Source organism: Anabrus simplex, chromosome 1 (genome assembly GCF_040414725.1).
Source record: "Anabrus simplex isolate iqAnaSimp1 chromosome 1, ASM4041472v1, whole genome shotgun sequence".
NCBI classification, from domain to species: domain Eukaryota; kingdom Metazoa; phylum Arthropoda; class Insecta; order Orthoptera; family Tettigoniidae; genus Anabrus; species Anabrus simplex.
Genome location: NC_090265.1, coordinates 317,721,382 through 317,744,389, shown reverse-complemented (window position 1 = coordinate 317,744,389; position 23,008 = coordinate 317,721,382). Strand labels below are relative to the sequence as shown.

Genomic DNA, 23,008 nt, shown 5'->3' with positions numbered 1-23,008 from the left:
TTTTCCTGCCACCAACTGTGATGCCGTCACTCCAGTCCTCAAGGATCTCCCTCATAATGTACTCACTGTATACATTAAATAGGAGGGGCGGAAGAATGCAACCTTGTCGCACTCCAGCACTAGTAGAAAAGATGTCTGAGAAGTCACCATTAACTCTTACTGTCGCAGCGTTAGAAGAATACAATTGTTGAATCAGGTACACTAAATGTCTCGGCGTCCCCATCTCAATGAGTATAGCCCAGAGCTTTGACCATTTTACCTTCTCAAAGGCTTTCTTGTAGTCCACGAAGCACAGGAACATCTTGATATTGTACTGCCTTGTCTTCTCTATGAGCTGCCGGATGTTTAGGATCTGCTCACGAGTTCCTTTGCCTGGAACAAACCCGGTTTGTTCCTCTGAGATTTGTGGAAGTAAGAAGGTTTTCAGCCTCTTGTTCAGCACCGTGAACATGATTTTACTGGCATGGGAGAGGAGGGCTATCGTTCGATAATTTGCACAGTAAAGTGGAGAACTTGCCATCCACATGTTACACCAGTGCTTAATGCTCCACCCACAGTTCCTTCTTTTAAAATTAAGAAGTTCATCTTAGGTCCGTACTGAACTCAGAATAACAGAAAATGAAAATTAAAAAGTCCACCTTTTCAATCCAAAGTAACGTTGAACTAATTAAGTTACAACTATTACTTCGGACTAGTTTAGAAGCTGATGTGCGTCATCTTCAGCCACTAATGAGAACAGGCAATCGTACTTTTACGTATGAAACATCTTGAGGTAGATAGTCAGTAATAGTACACGTTAGTTTGAAAGTACCACATCAGCTAAGCAGTCGGAATGAATCAGGTACAGGCTACATGACGACTGACTCGAGGTCAGGGGAAAGCTTAGGCTGTGGATAGGTGAGAAAGGAGTAGCCAATGAGAGAGCTTTATTTGAACGGCCACATGACCCAATGACGTACACATCATCCTCTCCTGACGTAGTGACAATCTGATTCAACTGATTATAATAACATGATTTACAATCGTAAATTCTAGAAATAAATCTGAAAATTGTAACTGAATATATTACACGTACATAAATGAATCAAAATATATTTCATTAAAGCATTGCACTTTTAAAATACTCTTAATATTGGGTTTATGATGAGCATAACAAAAGAAAAACTTCTTATAATCACAAGATAAAAATCTACTCAGCCACTATTAGAACATTCTTACTTGAATGCAAAGGTTTACGTTATAATTTTTTAAAGTGTTGAGTGTTCTTCAAATAGCGACTGACTAGACTTTTATCTTGTGATTATAAGAAGTTTTTCTTTTCTTATGGGCATCATAAACTCAATATCAAGAGTGTTTTAAAAGTGCAACGCTTTAATGAAATATGTTTTGATTTTTATGTACGAATGCCTGTTCTCATTAGTGGCTGAAGATGACTCACAACGGCGCCGAAAATAGTCCCAAGTAAACGTTGTAACTTCTAGTTCAAGACAGTTCCTTCCCCTACACCTCCTACTCGCCCTCCACCACATCCGCCCCGTGCACATAACACAAGAAGCATAAACACAATAACATAAGTCTCAGTACTGCAAAAAACACAGCTAGGCAATAAAGCATGAATAAAGGGGTAAATGAAATTCCAACCACAAGAATTTCTCTTAACTACAAACAACACACTCATAATATCTTTTTGTTACAGACACATTCATCCACAAACGTTGCAATAAAACAACACATCAGCAACCAAGCATCATTTATTGGTGTCCCTTTTAACTACGCTTGAATAACAAACAGATTAGTGTTAAAATAGGATGACTCAAACCAGGTGAAGAACGGGAAGGACTACTATATGATGATTCCAACAGACCAGAAACCTTCAATGCACAATCTTTGGTTTCTCAACTAAACTGAAAGTACAACAAAGGCATTGCAAGTTTAATCCTCTAACATCATTAATTTCAAATAGGGCATTTAAACTTACAAAAATAACTTAGCACTAAATAGTGTTAGTAAAAACTGAGAACTAACGAGATTTTTAGCCAAATCTTACAGATGTTTGGAACATTACTATGACTTGGTCAGCAGTAAATTGGGATCAATGTCTAGTCCATCACAGCTATATTTTAATTTGTTAATTCTTTTCAATTATTGTTAACTAGTGGTAATATTTGATCTGTGTAAAATAATTATAATGATCAAATCGTTTATATGAAAGTTCAATGTGAAGACTTAACCTTGAGATAATTGTTCAAATGAGGCTGAAGATGCTCAATATAACGAGCGAAAAATGTCCCTGTTAGTGTTGTATTGTAATAAAATGTCCTCGAGACAAACATTTTTATGTATTGAATTAGATGGAAAATAAAACAAGAATTGTAACAATTTTCAATGTTGTTGAAATAATAAGAAAAAATATTCTTGGAACAAAGATAATGCTGAAATGTGATGAACGAAGATGAACACACCCAAGTAACTGGGATTCTTGAAGTTTTTCTTTCTTCTAAGATAGAGTCCCTTTTCTTACTTATCAGTATTTAAAAAAAGACATCTATGTGAAAAATAATTTTGGTGTTATGAATCTCATCAGCTTATGCAGTTGTAATGAACAAAGGGTTCTAGTTTATTCAACCAAGCACTGATGAAACAAATGTTATGGTATTATAAATTACATTCGGGAAGAAAATATGAGTAGAGTAACTACTTCTATAGCTGAATCTTCTCTCCCAACCTGAAGTATTGCACTGATAGTCAGTTACCAGTGACTTGTAATCACAAGGCAGGCATTGAGGTGGAATCCACAAGGTAATCACAGGCAAGGCCGAGGATTACCTGGAAGAGAACCATAAACAGGGAGATTGCTGGAGTTAACAAGACATGGAGGGAGGTGAAAGCACTGGCGGCAGATAGAACAAGCTGGAGAAATTTCGTCGAGGCCCTATGTTCCACCTGGAATTAAAGGAAATAATAAGTCAAGTATGCGACTTGTAAGGGGAGTAACCCATGAGCTGTGGATAATATTTAACATTTTTGACTTTGGCAAAGTTAACAGTACTTTTTTTTTTTTTTTACAGTGTCCTCTGGTTTGAGGAGAAGTAGTATGATTTCTCAACACGACTCACCTTATTAAACTTCAAAGGGTTGCAATTGGTTAACTTGCTCAGGCAGCACATTAAAAAAAAATATTTAAGTAATTTTACAAATTTACTGTCTCCTTTTATTACAGTATTTACAAAACAATAACATTCCATTCCTTATTTATTCATTTTTCTCTTCTTTTCCGAAGCAGTCCCTTACATTTTACCTCGTTTCCGTAATTTCTTGTTAAAGTCCACGGCAGCATAGGATCAAATTTTGAAGAAGTGTCTAACAATATTTTCTTTAAAATTACAGCATGCTGGAGAACATGTACTGGTACATTTATCTTTCGCACCATTTTGCATTATATAATGCTTATAGTACCTATAGAATACCTCACAATTAAAAATTAATTTCATAACTTCAAAATTTGGTTTTTTAGACCAAGCTCATAGTTAAAAACCTGTCTGCATACAGGCCTACTACAGATCTTGGTTTTCAATAATGCATTTGTTGTACTACCACCAACGTTAAACAAATTATTTCTGTCATATGAAGTTAGTTTTGACAAAAATTTTAACTGTGGTGTTTGGATGTTGAACTCCTGTTGCTGGACTTTGGGGGCAGAACTGAATATTGAATTATTAATGTGACTGAATTAAGGGGTGTAGTAATATCAGTGGGAGCTGGATGCAGGTTTAAGTCAGCAGTTGAAGTAGAAGGTGTAACAGAGGCAGTGGAGGCTTAATGCACCAGAAAGGAATCTAAACAACCTGTATGCTGCAGTAGAGACATTACCATACTACAATTAGGTGCAGAACAACACACCATTATGTAATAAATATATCCACACAAATATAGTACTATTCTGTTCCTGTACACGGTGATTAAAGCAATACATTCACTGTGATGAACCGGGCGCTCATAGGAGAAACTAGAGTTTGATCACGTGGTCCATTGCACATGTGTGAACCAAAATGGCAGCTAAGCATACCCATCTTATAAAGCCTTACTAGTAGCAGGCAAGATGGCAGCACAAGCCAATAATTCAAATGAAAGCAGTGATTAGGTTTACTCAGGTTTACTGTGTGGTAGGCCTACTGCTCCACTGACGGAGACAAATGACTGGCCATTAAGTTCTTTTGTGTCAATATTGCATAATGTGATAATACAATACCCTTATCCCTTTTCTCTACGGGATCAAGTATGAAGCAAGTCGAATCTTCGTAACAAGTTTTTACGACTGTATGCCCTTCTTGACGGCAATCTAAACAGAGGAATTAATGAGATGGAACGAATGACATGATATGAGTAACTAAAATTGACTATATTTACTTTATATGTAGGCCTAAAAGTAGTGTTCACCATTTATTGTCTCTTTACACTTAGAAATGCTACTTTCCAACTAAAATAGCCAGTATAACTGAAATACATTGGCAAGCATACAGCTGGGTCCTTTGGTTAACACATAGACCACTTATCATACTGTATCATAAGGGGAACGTGCAGGGAAATAAAATGTGAATCAAGTCACAGGAAGATGTACGCTGGGGATCCTTAAAAGTGAAGACCTTGCCCACACGGCAAGTCCGATTAAATAATGGAGTCAGCGAGTGTACTTAAAATTCTATTTCCCAGAAAATATTTGTTTTTCCTTTGTAATTCAAACAGTAAAGAGTTCTGTTAAGCAGGCCATGTAGCGAAAGAAAATTTTGATCAAATCAGAGGAAAACGTACATTACGGACCCTTAAAAGTTAATACGCTGCCTAAGCAGTTAGTCCTAACAAACAATGGAACACAGCAAGTGTACTTAAAAGTCAATTTTGCCCAGAAAACTAAGAGTTTTTGAGAAAACCAGGCTTTTCTGTGCTTTAATGTATGCTTTCAAAGCTTGGAGTGCGATTTCCTTACTTAGAACGAATAAAATAAGTCATAAAATGATGGAAGCTGCATCATTTAATTTGAGAACAATTACATTCATGTGTGACTAATGGCGCCCAATCACGCCCTTGCCTCGCATTTTATTTGCATTCCATACTAACAAAGTACAAACCCTGTACAACTGGCTCCGCTTCAATTTGAGGACTGTACACAAGCGCCGTGTGCGAGTATATCACATTTTAAATACATCTGACTGGCAAAGAATATGAATAGTTTATACAAAAGTCCAAACAAAAACAGAAACAGAAACACAGCTGGTCTGCTATCACAGCGTCGAGGTTCGCTGCCTTCTTGATTCTTAACATTCTCTAAATTATTATATAGTATTCCTGAGGTTTGAAAGACAGTGAGCGTCTGCCATTATAATGGAAACTGCCCAACTTGATGTGACTGGCATTAGGCAAACTTCCTACATGAAAAACGACATATGCCGTGTTTCTCGGGTAACACTAAAATCCATGCAATTTAGTACAATCTGACTTAGAACATGTAGACTACTTCATCTAGAATTCAGTATACAATGTAGAATTTCATAGCCAAGCACGGATACATCAGCTAGAAATAAATAAAATTGTTTTGCAAACTGCTGGAGGAATGATGGAAAAGTCCTGGCATATTATGATAGATCCTCATAATACAATCTACCGGTAATTACTTGTGTTGAACATAACCCTCAATTATATTCAAACTTGGAGTCTGATATTTCTGTAACAGACCCCACACGTGTATGAATATGGAAGATTAGGATGTCTAGAAGAGCCAGGATTACCCACCATGTCCTGGCCAAGTCTTCTAAAAATGAGAGGTATTTTGCAGAATGAGATTCAGATAGGTATGAGTGTACTAGAAATGGAGAGTGATTCTTCTGTATTAAAATTATAGCCTACGCATTTAATGAGTGTTGTTATGACTGTGTAACTGGACTGTTGAGGACGCAGGTTTTCCTCTGAGAGTAATTAATATCGTCAATGATTTTACGATAGTGAAAGATGTGTCAGTTAATAAGACTGTCCTCGTGAGCATGTTATGGAATACTGTGTGATCTTCGACAAACGACAAGATATATACTGTTGAGAATGTGATATGGGAACGTATATGTCTTTCAAAGGGTTCTAATGTGAGATGTGTATTATGCAGGCAGGGTGATTGATTTAATGGCATCATAATTCGGGTAAGCAATTGTAAGATATCCGATAAACGAGCACGAGATGACTATCCATTATTTCGATAATGTGAGCCAAGGAATTGTATAGATCTTCCATAATGAATCTTAAATATGTGAGTAATTCGGGTAAGCAATTGTAAGATATCCGATAAGTGAGCACGAGATGACTATCCATTATTTCGATAATGTGAGCCAAGGAATTGTATAGATCTTCCATAATGAATCTTAAATATGGGAGTAAGCTGAATCAGCATTGTAACATACAAGTATTTCTGAAAAGGTAGTTGCACAAGGTAAGGTTAGGATCAGGGTGCACATCTTCAGCAAGGTACATTTGCTTTTCTCCCTATGTTGTAGTTACAGTAGATTTGTGCATGTGCTCATTCATCTAGCACCGAGTCCCAGTAAGCTGGAGGAGAACGGAAGACGATCTACAGAGTCACTTCATTTTGTGTCAGCATTTATGATCTTATTTTGCCTTTTTTCTGTCCTTTTCAGGAGGCTGGTGTTGTGATCTATGTGGAATCTTTGATTTATTCTGATTCATGGTTACTTATAGTTATGAATTTCATTGGTTCTGTATTGAAGTGGGATTACAGTAAATTAAATTCTTTCAAGGCCCACCTATTTAATACAATGATGTTTTATTGTGATTCAATCACATGTCAAATGGTACTAGTTTCGGCATCTATGTGCCATCAGCCTTAAGTACAAATTAAACAATTATATATATTCCTAAAAAATCTTAAACACATAATAAAATACAATTACTGTAGTGATACATGAGATAAGTTAAAATTTTGTTACAATTATTGATTGCTGTAATATAAAATTCTTAAAATTCCGGCTGTTCGTTACATAGTTCAGTCTGTGTACATCCGGGATAAGTGAATTTGTGCTGTTGTATGCTGTCTATGTGAGTGACATTTATTCACTTGATATTAGGTGGTTCCAGGGAAGTTTACTTTGATCATGTAAGATCGTGATATAAAGATGAATTTCCGCGTCGATCGAAACAGGGGGAAGGTCACGTGGCCGACAGGTTTCTCGAGGCATGCTCAGCGCGTGTGCAGAGGCGAGCGATTACCCCTACGAAATTCCAGGATAGTCTCAGCCAATAAAATATGACATGCACAAACCAATAACCTTCCTCAAAAACGACACACCCCCGAGCCAAAAACTATAAGACTTCAAGCAGACATGCCCTTATTCTCTTATTACTTCGTCTTCTGGACAGCTGATTTCAACCTGGACTATGTCTTATTTAGCGAGGCTAAATTCTTATGGACAGCAGCCTACTCTGCTATTTTTATAATAGTTGAACATTGCCGTGTGGTGTATTTTCAAGCTTCAAATATAAGTTAAGTGTAACATTCAATGTTTCACTAGAGTTTCAACTGGGTCGTGCACTCTTTAATACTGATTATGTTACAGCTAAAATTCAACCTGCACGAGGAGACGACTTAATTCATTGGCCATTGTCGTCAACCTCAAAATGTATCCTGCGATATCAAGCGGAACATAATTCTCATCGTGGGACATCAACTCCTGTGCCGTCATGAATTGCTAAACATGTAAGGCAATTCTAGCATTGGGGAGGTGCACGTGATGGAGCCGTCGGAATGATGAAGACGTGGACCAGGAATCGAACCTCATCATAAAATGTGAGTACATTTTATTGCAATATATCTATCCATTTGTGTAGAAACTAGATGATCTTTCTTCTCTAGCAAGTAGTTCTATTAAAATTGCAGTATTTAGATATATTTCCACACTTCCATTCTTGATGGTGGCAAGGTCGACTATGTAGTTACATGTGTGAACGAGATTTTGAACTCTATTAGAGTAGTGTAATGTAGCTGATCATTTGAATGATTTTTCAATTAAAGACCTATACTTAAAAATAATTGACCTCACATTTAATATTTGATTCAGACTATTACTGATATTTTTGAGGTATTGTGAGATGGAATTAAATGTGGTTCTAGTGATTAGAGTTGAATTGAGATCTGCTTTCAAGTTAATTTTGAGATTGCTGATAGACATAACCATCATTAATAATAATAATAATAATAATAATAATAATAATAATAATAATAATAATAATAATAATAATAATAATAATAATAATATTCATAATAATTTTAAATTACAAGATCGGATTAAAACATTGATTTAATGGTCGTAAGCGACAAAAAGTGATGGATTATTTTTGAATAAGTTATTTAATGTGCTCTATTTATGAATTTTCCTGGAATATTGGTAATCCCATAGGATAAGATTATAATGTGTTTAAGCTTGTGTCTTAAGAACACAGCATGTTAGTGGAATTTTGAGTACATTTTGGGCACATTTCTTATGTGTAAGAATAAAAATAATCAATTGAGGCTTACCGACCCTGTGCTAGTGATTTAAGATGACCCACCTGATGGTAGTGATTATTGTTTTCTATCAGATCTTTGAATAGTATTTTAACTTAGGACTAATCGTCGTCGTACATGAATAATTTACTCTGTAAAACTGATACTCTAATTCAATCACATACCACATGCAAAGTCGAGTGTATTTAATTAACCTCTGTTCATCCATGTGCATTTCACTGACCTGACCAAGAATAAAAAATCATGTAAAGATAAAAATATGCCCAGGATTCGACTGTAAATAATGTACATAAATTTTCATGTTACCATGGTGTGAATGTTTGTGTGAATGTGGTAGTTAGCAATATTTTCTAATGTCAATTGTGAACATTGTATTTTAATCTGGTCATGTCTTCACCACAGTGATCCAGATTATTTCGGCGTTGTCTTTTGTCGATTTGTTGGCTCTGTGGAAGTGTTTAATGAAATGTTATTGAAGCTATAGTAATGTAATGAAAACATTGAGGTTTTCTTCTCTTTACTGAATATAATTCAGATGAATAAGATCATTTAGTTTAAAGGCAAAGGCAAAGATTTAAAATAATGAACGGTAAAAAAATAATCTGTGATTAGGTTTAATACTCAGTGATCAATGTAGATTGAATACTTAATAAGTAACTCAAGGAGATAATGATTGATAATTTATTAATTTAATGGTCAAATAGGTTATGACTAATTAATAATCAGAACCAATTAATTTATGTTAACACGATCGTGTGATTATATAAAATGGCAAAAAGGATCGTTAAGGGAGGTGTCAATCATATAATTACCACGTGGATAATTGGAAATTTTGAATTTATTTTGTTACTGAGAAAGTAGGAGTCATTTGCCAGTTATTATGTGAATATTAGAATGAGTTAGGGAAGGCACAGTTACATTTAATTTCCAATTCTGAAACCAGTGAAGGTCTAGTTTTTGATTTATTGTTTTTTCAAAGCGTAACCTTTTGCCTACACAGATGAAGATAAATTTGATTTTGTACAGTCTGTTTTCTTTTGCTTGGTCGTCAATCCTATCCCTTTTCAATGCCTCTAAAATGAGGTCAGTCGGTGAATGAACGTTCCCCCTTGGGATCTCTCGCTCACCGACTGGGTTTAGCCAGGATAAAAGGGGGCAGTATTAGGTGTGTGTGTGTGTGTGCACGTGCACGGTGAGGGACACAATTATTGGTAGCAGAGCATGGTTATCGGTCGGAATGTTTCATCGAAACATTGACTTTCAGTGAACCAGAACTGAATTTGTTTTTTCTGTAACTCAGATCCCCCCTTTTTTTACTTGGTGTCTATACTTAGCCACCATTATAATTTTAGTCAACATCACCTCACAATATGTATCTTGTTACATCTTGTTCAGTGTATTCATTTCGATTTTGCTATTGTTTTGACATACCTTATATTGTCCACTCATATCTGTAGACAATGGAGAGTGAAAGTGATTATGTGCCAGATAATCCTCCGTGTTGATCTGCATAAAAATACGGATGTGTTAAATGATTGTACTTCCACTCACTCTAGTGCAAATCGTAGCAATGTTAACACTGTAGTAAGCAACCGTTGTAATGAAGTTATTCCTGAGGCGAACATGAACGCTGTTAATCAAACCTCCCTCCCGGTTACGAGTAGGCCATCTTAGTTTAGCCCTGCTTTAGACATTCGCAAGTGGAACCTAAAATTTTCAGGCGAAGAAAAGGGTCTATCTGTCATAGAATTCTTAGAGAAAGTTGAAGATTGGTATGTTAAAAGGATGTGCTAGTAAATGGTTTCGTTTGAATAAATATAAAATTCAATGTTGGTCTGACTTCACGAGAGAGCTTAAGGTTAGGTTCGGCCTATGTGACAAGGATTTTATCTTAAAAGAGGAATTACTTAGGACAACGCAAGGTCTAGAAGAACCCATTGATGAATATGCAACTGGTATTCTTGCTCTGTTCAATCGCCTAGACGTTAGTGTTCACGAAGTGGAAGTTTTCGATACCTTCTATCATAACTTAGCCTCTAGGTATAAACTCTTCATAAAAAGGCAATGGTAAATTGTGTAGACGATATAGTTAATTTAGGTCATGAATATGAGTCCACTCTTCAATTAAACAACCAACACCAACCCCCACCTCCCCCTACCAATTGCTCTTTCCCTGACACCGCTTGGTATCCAAATCTGTCTCTTTTGCAAAGTCACCCACCCGTACACCATGTGCCGATAGAATTGCAGACTGCTTCGAGCCCCCTCGTTCTTCTGATTGCATAGCTGGTGCTCTTCTAAATCCGAATGTCTCTCACCGCAAGACGACAAATGCAGTGAAGTGTTGGAACTGTGGAAAAGGTGGACATGTCTTTAGGCAGTGTAACTGAAAGTCCTCTATAAAATGCAATCAATGCGGCCTAACTGGTGTGTTCCGAAAAATCTGTCCACGATGTAATGGAAATCAGGGATACTGACTTCACACCAATGTAACGGCCCGCCATTGGTGCTCAGAAACTTATCAGATTGTAAAATTTGTGGACTCCCTTCCGCCTCGCTCTGGGCCGAAGTTCTTTCTGGTTCACGTTTAATATACGTTCTACTTGACACTGGATCCAGCGTTTTTTTCACAAATCAGTCTTTGGTGGAGGGAATAAATTTAAAGAATCTTCGAGATTGCGATTGTCCCACCATTTACATACCAACTGATGGTAATAGCGTACGCACTGTAAAACGTGTCAGAATTCACATGAAAATTCATAATTTCTACTGGGACTGGAATTTCAATGCTGTCCCAGAGATGACTGTTCCTCTCATCCTTGGCTTTGATTTTATGTTAGCTACCAGGTTATCTATTGATTTCATCGGTCGGACCTTTGCCTTTTGTTTTAGATCTGATGACAGCTTCCCATTTGAAAATCCCTCCAGAAATAAACCGTTATGTCTTCTATCAAACTACAATCCCTTATCTCTCGGTCTGAGCTATCTGACAATCAAGCCTTCGAGCTCAACAATCTGCTTACTGCGAAACTGGGATGTGCCAAAGAATTCTCTTATTGCATAGAATTGAAAGACTGTACACCTGTCAGACATTCTCCTTTCAGTTGTTCTCCACCCAAACTCACTGCCATGAGAAAATGTATCAATGAACTGTTAGAAAAGGGTGTCATAAGCCCATCAAAATCCTCTTTTAGCAGTTTAGAAAAAAAGAGACGATAAGTTCCACCTTTTCAATACTATATATTGCGTGAAAGTTTTACATTTCTGTTAAAACATCACGATTTTTGTACATATGGTACCAGTTTTGACAAGATTCTCTGTCATCATCAGCCAAGGACAATTATACAAAGACAAATTACATTGATCATGACTCTTATGAGATTACAATAGTAGTTTAAGAAATATACATGTAGGGCTAAAATAGTGTTTACATATATAGATTAATGGTCAATGAGATAAAAATGATCGTATTTCTATAAGGTGTACACCTTAGTATTTCTAGTTAAAAAGAATGACTTGTTGAAAGAGATTCTGTTTTTGTATTATATATTTGTAGTAAAATTGAATTATCGACTTTTGATCTATGGTGTTTTAACTGTTGACCAGTCGGTTCATTTTATGAAGGCTTGTAGCCATGTTTGACACACTAATGAAGTGAAACAAACATTTAGTCATGAGCTGTTCCACATAAAATATGCATATTAAAATTATATACAAGATTCTAATGGGGCTTCAACTTGGACTTAACAAATGAAGAAATTTTAGTATAATGTCCGATGCAGGCCCGCTTTCCTGATCCCACAGAAAGACTGTCAACCGTGTCTTGTGGTTGATTATACATCTTTAAATCGTCATGTTGTATTTGACAGTTTTCCTCTTCCCACCATCGAATCTGCTCGGCAGTCTTTCGGAAAAGCCCAGTTCTACTCTGTTTTTGACTTCAATTCCACCTATCTTCAGACTCACCCCAGCCCTAGTTGCCGTGAATTCACGGCTTTTGCCACTCCTTTTGGCCTATATCAATTTAATAAAGTACCCATGGGCATTTCAGTAGGCGGTCAGGCGCTAAGTCGCATTCCTAACTCCGTTTTTGGAGATCTGAAATTCCTTGTTTGTTCACATATTTGGACGATGTAATTTTTCTGATACATTCGAGGAGCACATTACAGTACTGATCTTCGTGAGTTTTTCAACAGGTTGAAGAGACATGGTTTCACTGTCAATCCTGAGAAAGTGTCCTTATGCTCTAGGCAGATCAAATTTTTGGGGCACATCGTTTCCAGCTCTGCCATCTCCGTTAATCATGAGAGGGTTAAATGTATTCGTGAATTTCCCAGGCCTAAAAATCTCTGAGGCGCCCTCAGATTTCTTGGTATGATAGGATTCTATAGTAAATTCGTCCCCAATATTTCCGACATTTCGGCCCCTTTGAATTTGTTAAAAAAGATAAACATTCATTTATTCTGGGGCGACGCTCAAAAACATGCTTTCTGTAAGCTCAAAGACGCTCTCTGCAAGCTCCCGTGTTGCATAGCCCTGACTTCAACGACTATTTTGTCCTTCAGTGCGATGCCAGTTATATTGCTGTCTCTGCTGTGTTAAATCAGAAACTTTAAGATAACAGTCTGGCTCCAATCGCATATTTCAGTATGAGATTGCTCGATTCTGAAGTTAAGTATTCCACGCAAGAAAAGGAATGTTTAGCTGTTGTCCTTGGCGTTGAAAAATTCCACTTATATTTAGAGCATCGTCATTTTCTGGTCCAAACGACAATCAAGCGCTATCCTGGATGAGGGATAACGTCAAAAAGTTAGGGAGAACAGCTTGTTGGATTCTTCGATTATCCTCCTACAACTTTACTATTATGCATGTGACAGGTAAGGACAACATTGTTGCCTATTGTTTATTGCGCATGTTTGAAGGAGTAGAAACAGCCGATTGTGAAGTCAGGTGTAGTTCCGATACCCAGCTTCCCATCTGCATTCTTCAAAATTCCCCTTTTTGCTTTACCGAGCTGTCTGAATTCCGAAGGAAGATGAATGTACACGTTTGATAGACAAGCTTTCCAGGAGAGAACAGGGTTGGGAATCCTTTGAGATGAAGAAAGGACTGCTATGTCATAAGAGTCCTCACAACCAAGCTTCCAAAATATTCGTTCCCCTTAAACTAAGGCCTATGATATTAAATTTTTATCATGATTCACATTTCGGCGCTCATCTTGGGCAACTCAAAATCTCCCATACAATCGCTCAGGTCTTCTATTGATCAAATTTAAAGAGGGTTTTCAAATACGTCAAATCCTGTGACATTTGTCAAAAGTGTAAGCCGCTTCAAAATAGTCAGGTAAACTTTCATTCCTCTGATGTTGCCAGTTCTCCCGGAGACAAGTTGTTCACTGATTTTTTTGGGCCTTTAACAAAATATCAAAATGGCAACGTAGGTATTTTATCTGTCATTGATGACTTTTCCAAGTTCATCTCGTTGTTTCCTGTCCGCAAAATTAATTCCAATGTCACCATAAACACTCTTACTAAGCATGTGTGTGGTATCTCTGGCCGACCTAAAATGTTAATATCGGACAACTGTTCTGTTTTCACTAGTACAAATTTCCAAAATATGTGGTTTTCGTGGGGAATTACTCACGTCCGTTTCAGCCCTCATCACCCCAAAATGAATCTCATTGAGAGATTCCATCGTAATCTTAAGATATGCCTGTGTGCTTTTCATTCCAATAATCAATCCTGTTGGGATTGTATTCTGTCTTTTTTTAGCCTACGTTTCAACACAGCCACCCACGAGTCCAACCGATTCACCCCCGCTGAACTGTTCTTGGGCAGAGTCCTGAACGACCCACTCCACTTTGAAGTGGAATATCGAGTATCTTTCTGGACCTTCCCGTCACATGGATGTCAAGGAAAAGTGAAAACTCGCCTCCAAACACCTGCCGGGGACAGAGTGGTGCAGAAATACAACAAAGGAAGAAAGCCTGTGCCTTTCCAGGTTGGAGATTTGGTCTTAACAAAAAGCTTTCCCATCAGTTCCGCTGCGGGCCATAACAGCGGGAAGCTGTGTCGGAAATGGTCTGGACCAAAAGGATCATTGAATTCTTTTTTTACTAGTTGCTTTTCGTCGCACCGACACAGATAGGTCTTATGACGACAATGGGATAGAAAAGGCCTAGGAGTTGGAAGGAAGCGGCCGTGGCCTTAATTAAGGTACATTTGCCTGGTGTGAAAATGGGAAACCACGGAAAACCATCTTCAGGGCTGCCGACAATGGGATTCGAACCCACTAATCTCCCGGATGCAAGCTCACAGCCGCGTGCCCCTGACCACACGGCCAACTCGCCTGGAATTTTTGGGACCTGTCACAGTCCAACTAGAAGACGTCTCTAGCCACGTTCTGTCCAAGGCACATGTGTCTATGTTAAAATATACCATTTAAGGAATTCATAACCTTTCTTTGGTCTACCTCTTTCGTAATTTTGTACCATTCTGATTTCATTAAGTTGAAATAGAATAAGTTTGCTGTATAGAACAACATTCTTAGACTTTTTTCTGTTTCAGGGATAAATGAACGTCCTCTTCAAAGCTGTGAGAATAAACAAAAAGGAAAAACAAGCTCTGTTCTGTGCCTGAGGAGGAGGAAATAAGGAAAATAAAAATAAACGTATGAATAAATGGACTGCGACCAAAAGTGTTTACCCGGAGACGGCATCATTCTTTTAGGCATTATGTTGACCTTTGTGAAAAAACACTTGCTTTCTCATAATCCTTCAAGACACTTGTAAATTCTGTTTAGTTACACGCATTTTGTTTTGATTCACATATGAGAAAACCTACAACCTATTTTCCAGTCAGTGACCGAGTCAGGGATGGAATGATACGACGAGGATAGGAATTATGCCAGCTGCCGAAGCCTGTCTCGCTCCTCTGGGGCAAAGATTAATGAGTGTCAGATGAAATGATATTGGAGAGTGTTGCTGGAATGAAAGATGACAGGGAAAATCAGAGTACCTGGAGAAAAACCTGTCCCGCCTCCGCTTTGTCCAACACAAATCTCACATGGAGTGACCAGGATTTGAACCATGGAACCCAACGGTGAGAGGCCGACGCGCTACCGCCTTAGCCACGGAGTCTTTTGATTCTCATATGTTTAGGTTAATATTGGTTGTAAGCCTAGTTATAGTTGTGCGCGCACATAGATTCTGCCCTTATGTAAAATGAGCCCTTCTTGCCTGATCACCGTGTGAAGGACTCATTTTCCAAGGGGTGGTGGGAATGTGTGCCACACCAAGTTTGTCCTTGTGTTGCACCATTCTGACGTCGCTCTCGCAGGGACAAACTCTTGAAAAAGTGGGTAGTCTGCATACACGAACCAGTATTCAGCCACGGCCAACTCTACGTTGCACCAAAAAGATAGTTTGAAAATGTTAAGATCCAGATACGGCCGAATGGTTGGAGAACAGAGATTATATGGAAAGAAGTGTTATAAACTACATTACCGGTATTAAATGTTCATTAAACTACTGAATAGGGCAGGCAAAACAATATGACTGCGACAGGCATATTAAGAGAAGTTATCTAACCTATTTATAATGAATGCTGCAGAGCAGCACGGGTCCACTAGTTAATTCTTAAAAGCATGCTTTCTTCCCGGATGATAATGTGAAAGTCTTAGAACAAATCAAGAACATCATCAATTTTACATATTTTAAAATGAGGTTTCCTGGGTACAATCAGAGAATATAGTTCTGGTCTGTATATTTTTGGCTGATTATTTGCTTTTTGCTCTTGCCCTGCATGAACAATGATACCTTGCTGGCCATCAGGAAGGGGAGCTAAAAGACCTGTGTTCTGATTATCACTCCACGCGTTCCTTAGTGTACGAAGCATGAACATACGTCTTATCCATATAGATTATCGACTGCCCTTCATTTCTAAGGATTGTAAGTACTTGTAAAAAGTCTGTTTAAGTTCTCTGTCTTAGGGCCGGTTCTACCACCTACCGGTAAAGTAGCGCGTAATTTGCCCTCCGCGTAAAAGGATGTTTCCGTTCAAGCACCCCCAGGTAGCGCTATCGGCAGCATAAATCGTAGTTACCTGGCGTGTAATTTATCGGCCACGTCGAGGGCCCGATAAGACTTTACCTGCCGGGCAAGTTTTGAGAGTTGAACATTATTAGCTGTATTTCTGGTGAAATACAACTTAAATTAGCTTAGTATACTGAAAAAAGCATGATACTGTAACAGTGGCCGATATTGTATTGCAGTATCTTGAACATTAATGCTTCCCTTCACACCAGCCTCTCGCATCGGTAGCTTAGGGAACACATTAAGTACGTCAAGCTTTTGTAAAGAAACTTTAAAAGGATATAAAATCAAAATCTATTTGGAAATCATTTCAAATGGGCTTTAATTTTCTACTTTTTCAGTTTTCAGACACGAGGTATAACTTAATGCATGTATCCTAAATACATTAAGCATTCTCGTAGCATAATGGCTAACACGCTCACTTCGTAGTACGAGGTACGCAGGTTCGAGTCTTTATTACGACGAATCTTTTTTATTTCCATTATTAGCGTTGTGTTAATCTGTATGCTTCTTTACATACGTTCTTTTGTTAATAATATATTACATTGAAATATTTAATCACAATATTACGTCTACTAGGAAATTGCTTTATATGTATGCTACTTATAGAAAGTGATGTTATGATTAATAGCACATAGGACTGTCGCCCAGGTAGCAGATTCCCTATTAGTTGTTTACATAGTCGTCTTGTAAATTCTTTCGAAGAAATTGGAAACTATTCCATTCCCGAATTCCTCTTCCTATGAACGGATATTTATCCCGATTAGTTCTTTACATTTACAGTACCTTCCAACTTTATCTTCATAAAGTTAAACATTAGAATGAAATGCTTTATCAATAAATGGAAGCATGTGGAACTAAACGAGGTCACAGAACTAGTTGCAAATAGAGCATCGTGGAGATACTTAATCAATTCACAGAAGCCTGCAGATAGAATGCTCAAAGGCAATAAGTCCGTAAAGAAGATGTGTGTGTGTATATATACGTATATGGAAGTGTGTAAAAGAGAGTTAAGAACAACGGCAGGGAACGAAAATACATTTTAAAATGTAAATTAGAAATACGATGAAAACCTGCGTACCTTCTATTACGGAGCGAGCGACTTGACCAATCTACTACGAGAATACTTTTCAAAAACGCTGCCTTACACGACAGGTTATAACTGGCGTAAGAAAAAGGAATCTCGAGATTTTAATCCCAATTAAGTATTGATATTGAAGATCATAGATTAAAATCACGAAAGTTTGACATAAATCGTTGTCCATAACTCTTAAGACTCCCCTTATTAGGCTTTTTGGTGACAATCAGCAGACGCAAGCACAGGGAAATAAGACAATCGAAATGAGTTTCATGCATCTGACGATAGATAGCACCACACTAGAAAGCGAGAAGTCGCTGAAAATCAGTCTAGCCAACTTCGTATATCAGTGTCTAGCGCCGGGTAGCTACCTAGCGCTTGCGCGGAGGTGGTTGGACGCAAGCCAAAGTACCAGCCGATTTACACCTCCAGATAGTTTACCTCCCGGGCAGCTGCCAGCCACTTTATCAGCAGATGGTAGAACCGGCCCTTAGTCATCTTTAACTGTGAGTAATAAATGACTTTCTCTCCCAGAAATAGCTCTCCCTTTCCATAAAAAATTCTCCTAATGCTAATCACTGAAAATATCAGCAGCCATGGACACATGTTGATGAATTAAATAAGCAGGTCTTCACTGTTTTTCTATTTCAAATATAGTCAACTTTCACATTATTTCCTTACTTTGGCCATGAAGAACTTTATCAACCGACTTTCTAATATGGCAACTACACTCTGCTTCTATTACTAGTACACATTCCGCACATAGTTTTCTCACTGGAGGGCTATCAACACCACTTCCTCTTTCCTTTCTTCTCCAACCTTCCCATGTAGTTACTGTGCATCTTGTTTGGTTTTTGCTACAACTTCTGACCAAATATGTATTACATTATCACCACCTCCCTAATACAATGCAAGACTACGGTTTGCCCACAGAACCGTGGCCACTCAGCGAGACATCCATTCAACGAGGCGGCGGAAGATATTCTGGGGTATCTGGTACCACAAGCGTAACAGCAGGTCCTCCAGTAGGTGGTGATTTAGCACGAACCCACTTCTCCAAGTCAAACCACAAATGTTCAATGTGGTTCATATCAGGGCTATTTGATGGCCACAGCTGAAAAAGTAATTCACTATCATGTTCCTCAAACCAATTCTTCACAACTGCCACAGTGTGGCATGGCACATTGTCCTGCTGGAATTGGCCGTCACCATCAGGGAATACATCACCATCAAGGGAACACTGTTGACATGAACAGATGAACTTGGTTCCCATTAACGTCCAGATACCAATAGCTGTTAGGTATTGGTGTACCAGAATAAATGGCACCAGTGTACCCCATGAATAAATTGCCCAGATCATCACACCTAATCCATCAGCCTGTCTCTGCTGGACCATGCAATCACATGCCGCAGACTCTGATGGAAATCGGCGCGCACACACACACACGTAGAAATTGACGTGATGAACCAGGAATATGGATCCTTTGTCCAATCATCCTAAGTCCAGTGGTGATGATTTTATGCCCACCTCACGCACTGCTTTTGGTGAAGTGCAACCAGCATTTAGGTATGACTAGGTCATCCACTCCGCAGTTCCATGCGCAGCAGCGTTCGATGCACCATGTGCTGGAAAACATTGGCCTGGTCATCACCGCTGTACCTGCAGACAATCTCTCAAGCTGTAGATCCAAGGTCGCTCCGAACAATGTGCAACAGCCTCCACTGACCCCTGGCATCAATGAGCCACAGTAGACACACGACGGGACGATGTGTCATCATTTAACCATCGTTGCATCACTTTCGATATAGGCTCACGATAGTCGAATAAGAGCAGCCCACAAACTGCACTGTTTCACAGATGCTGGTATCAAGACACCATGCCATCACAATTTGCCATCTATCAAACACCGAGAGATTGATCGCTTTTCGCCATTCTGACGCTGGGACACTACTAAAACAAGCCTGTAGAACTGCCCTATATATACCATGCTAGTCGCGTATTACTCTCCCCACTACACGCGCGCTAATTTTTCCCAGGTTGGGGGTCATAATGCAATGGCTCATCGGTGTATGTATGTATGTATGTATGTATGTATGTATGCATGTATGTATGTATGTATGTATGTATTTGGATTAACAGGTACCAGTTAAATATTTTGTAAGTTATGCATTTTAATTATTGAGATGTAAAGGGAAGTAACCATTTCCAACACAAGTTTCAAAGGTATATGAAAATGAAAACCTACAACCTGTTTTCCAGTCATTGACCGGGTCAGGGATGTAATGAATGAATCATATATAGGGCATTATTACGATGGGGTCGCCACTCCCAAAGTGATACATTAATGAATGATAGATGCTATGAAATGAGAATGGAGAGTGTTGCTGGAATGAGAGATGACAGGTAAAACCGGAGTACCTGGAGAAAAACCTGTCCCGCCTCCGCTTTGTCCAGCACAAATCTCACATGGAATGACCGGGATTTGAACCACGGTATCCAGCGGTGAGAGGCCGATGCGCTGCCGTCTGAGCCACGGAGGCTCCTCAAAGGTATAATCAGTTAGAAATCAATCATTCTTCAAAATATTCACTATTATTTATGCATTTGCACGCAATTTCTTCTAGTCTACGGCAAACTTAAGCCAGTAAGTACTGTAACTTTGTAAATATTTACGAACAGGGAAATTCAGCTCTAAAGAATATTTTGACAGTGGTATGCAACAGATTGTGGTGGTTACTGTTTTAAGAGGAAGTACAACTGGGCAACCATCCTCATGCAATAAATTATTCCAATTGCTGAAGGCACAATATTTCATACCGGTAATATATGAAACCTAGCAAATAAGGAAACAAATTTAATATAGTTAATATTAGAGCTCATAAAGGTAGTAGTCTGGCTCCTTAGCTGATTGGTTAGGATAATGGCCTTCAGTACAGACGGCCCAGGTTCAATGCTGGGCAGGAAATATTAACTGCATATGTTTAATTCCTCTAACTCAGGGACTAAGCTTTAGTGTTCAACTTAATATACATCTCTTCACCTACATACAACACACCACACTACCAACCACCATACATTCACACATGGTTGACAGCAGGAAGGGTATCCAGCATTAAAATGGACAAAATCTACACCCAGTGCCAACCCCCATAAATTGGGAAAAAGGCCTGAAGAAGATAGCAAATCGTAATCGCATATTTTATTTGAGAGTTGCCGACATCCATTTCTTTCTCTACTTTATTCCATCAAAATATGCATTCAGCGGGAAAAAGGGAAGAAGAAACTCCTCCCTTTGGTATCTACAGAAGTTTTACAAAGACAAGATGCTTTCCCATTCAACTTTCAATCAATAACTTGATTAAGATTACAATAACCATTAAACTGGTCAATATAAGTTCCCAAGCAAGAAAATAAACAAGCTTCATTTATATCATGATTACAGTAGGACATCCAGGTTTATATGGAATCTGAGCCACAATGATATTTCACATTTCAAATAGGCCTATCTAATAAGCATTGACCAGGCTTCAAACTGCATGTGCCTTGGTGAAAAGCCAGACGATATAATTTAATTATCATGTTGGCTACACAGAGAAGTTCTCCAAGATGTGCAAGACTCTAAAGTTGCTTACACTTGAGCTTAAAATAGTCAACAAAATAGAACTTTTCAAATTCACAATCACTAAATTTGGCACATTGGAGAGTCCCATTGCCATAAAAACCTAAAGGCACGCACGCTAAATAACAGCAAGCAGTTTAAAAAAATCATCTGCTCACCTTATCAGCACACATTGCCACTTGGATGTCCTGACAGGAGATTTCCACATGCCGGATATTCTTGACATAGTTGCCAGCAAGCTGAAAAATTAAAAGAATAAAACATTTTTAAAAATAAATTAAGAAGGTCATCCCAAGAGAAAGTGATGATGAAGTTTGTTGTTTAAAGGGGCCTAACAGCTAGGCTCATCGGCCCCTCCAAGTGAAAGTATGGACAGTGACCAGAGACTGATTGTTGTGAACTTCAAACATATAACCAGCAAAACTCTCAAGAATATATAAAAATAAAAATAAAATCGCCTAGGGTCAAGACATGGAAATAAGAAGAAGTTCAAGTAAAGGAAGAACACGTTATGTCGAACCTGAAAATCTACCCTATAAAACAGAATTCCTTTCATTAGTTACACAGATGTTGACTGTTATTTCCCCTCAATCTTAAAACTTTATTTACATCGTCCTTTTTTTCAAACAATCTGTTCTCAGACCAAAGAGTACAAAATCGGTAGGTGCATTCCATTTGATAGTCTCTGGATGTAACCAAAATGAACCAATTAAAAAAATAATCTGACAATCATTTTGTCTACACAGCTTAACAAGACAAGAAATTATCACAAAACTTAAGTCCTATGTCGTGAAGTCTCCAATAGCCTACTTACAATGTAAGGAACTTTCTACATACTTCTGCTCGCACACAGCATTGTTCTGGACTTATTACAGTGTGTTGCACAATGTTACATTGGATTATACATCATGTATACAGGTAATAATAAATTATATACTATTAATTACGTGTTCTCACATTAAATAAACTCATATTAATATACATACAGCAGATGTTTCATGACATAACCTCACAAACAATACAATCATGATTATACCAAATAAGGTTCATACACAACTACGTATATAATAATACCATGATGAATAAAAGAACCAAGTGTGAGGGCTCAGCCGCTATAGCATGGTAGTTTGTTGCCCCACCACTGCAAGCACTGCAAGCGATTCTGTCCAACACGTGCTCCAGTAGTTCCGGCAAGCCAGGTATAGGAAAGTGCGGCAGACGTTACTGTGCGAGATATTTCCATCAATAAGTTGAATTTTCTTTTCTTTCAGTTCCTAAACTCAGTTTATTGTGTGTTGTGTACTTCATGCACGTATCTTATGTGGCTTGATTAAATTAATAGTTCAACATGCCATACTGCTTTGTGCCTGGCTGTAAGTAAGGCTATGGTAGAGTAATTAATGATATGTGATTCTTTTCACCACCGAAAGATAGAAATAAATTTCAATAATGGACCAGAGCTACTCCAGGAAAGGATACTGAGTTAACGCGTAAGAATTTGTCAAGTTCATTTCTCTGATGATTTGATAGTAAAATCACATAATTTTATAGTGAATAGTGAAAAAGTGGCTATCTCTTGTGTGAGATAAAAATTACGTCCGGGAGCAGTGTACCATTTGGCTGGGTATATTGTTAATCACTCTTATTAATTTATTAAG

General features: G+C 38.1%; 1 protein-coding gene across 1 annotated transcript in view; it reads right to left on the bottom strand.

Moving 5' to 3' along the window:
* The window catches only part of Sos (Son of sevenless), a 765,665-nt gene that overhangs the window by 663,937 nt on the left and 78,720 nt on the right, over positions 1-23,008 (bottom strand). The window contains exon 4 of the mRNA XM_067134824.2: positions 21,509-21,589. Coding sequence (XP_066990925.2) covers positions 21,509-21,589 — 81 coding nt within the window. The remainder of the gene's footprint in view (positions 1-21,508; positions 21,590-23,008) is intronic.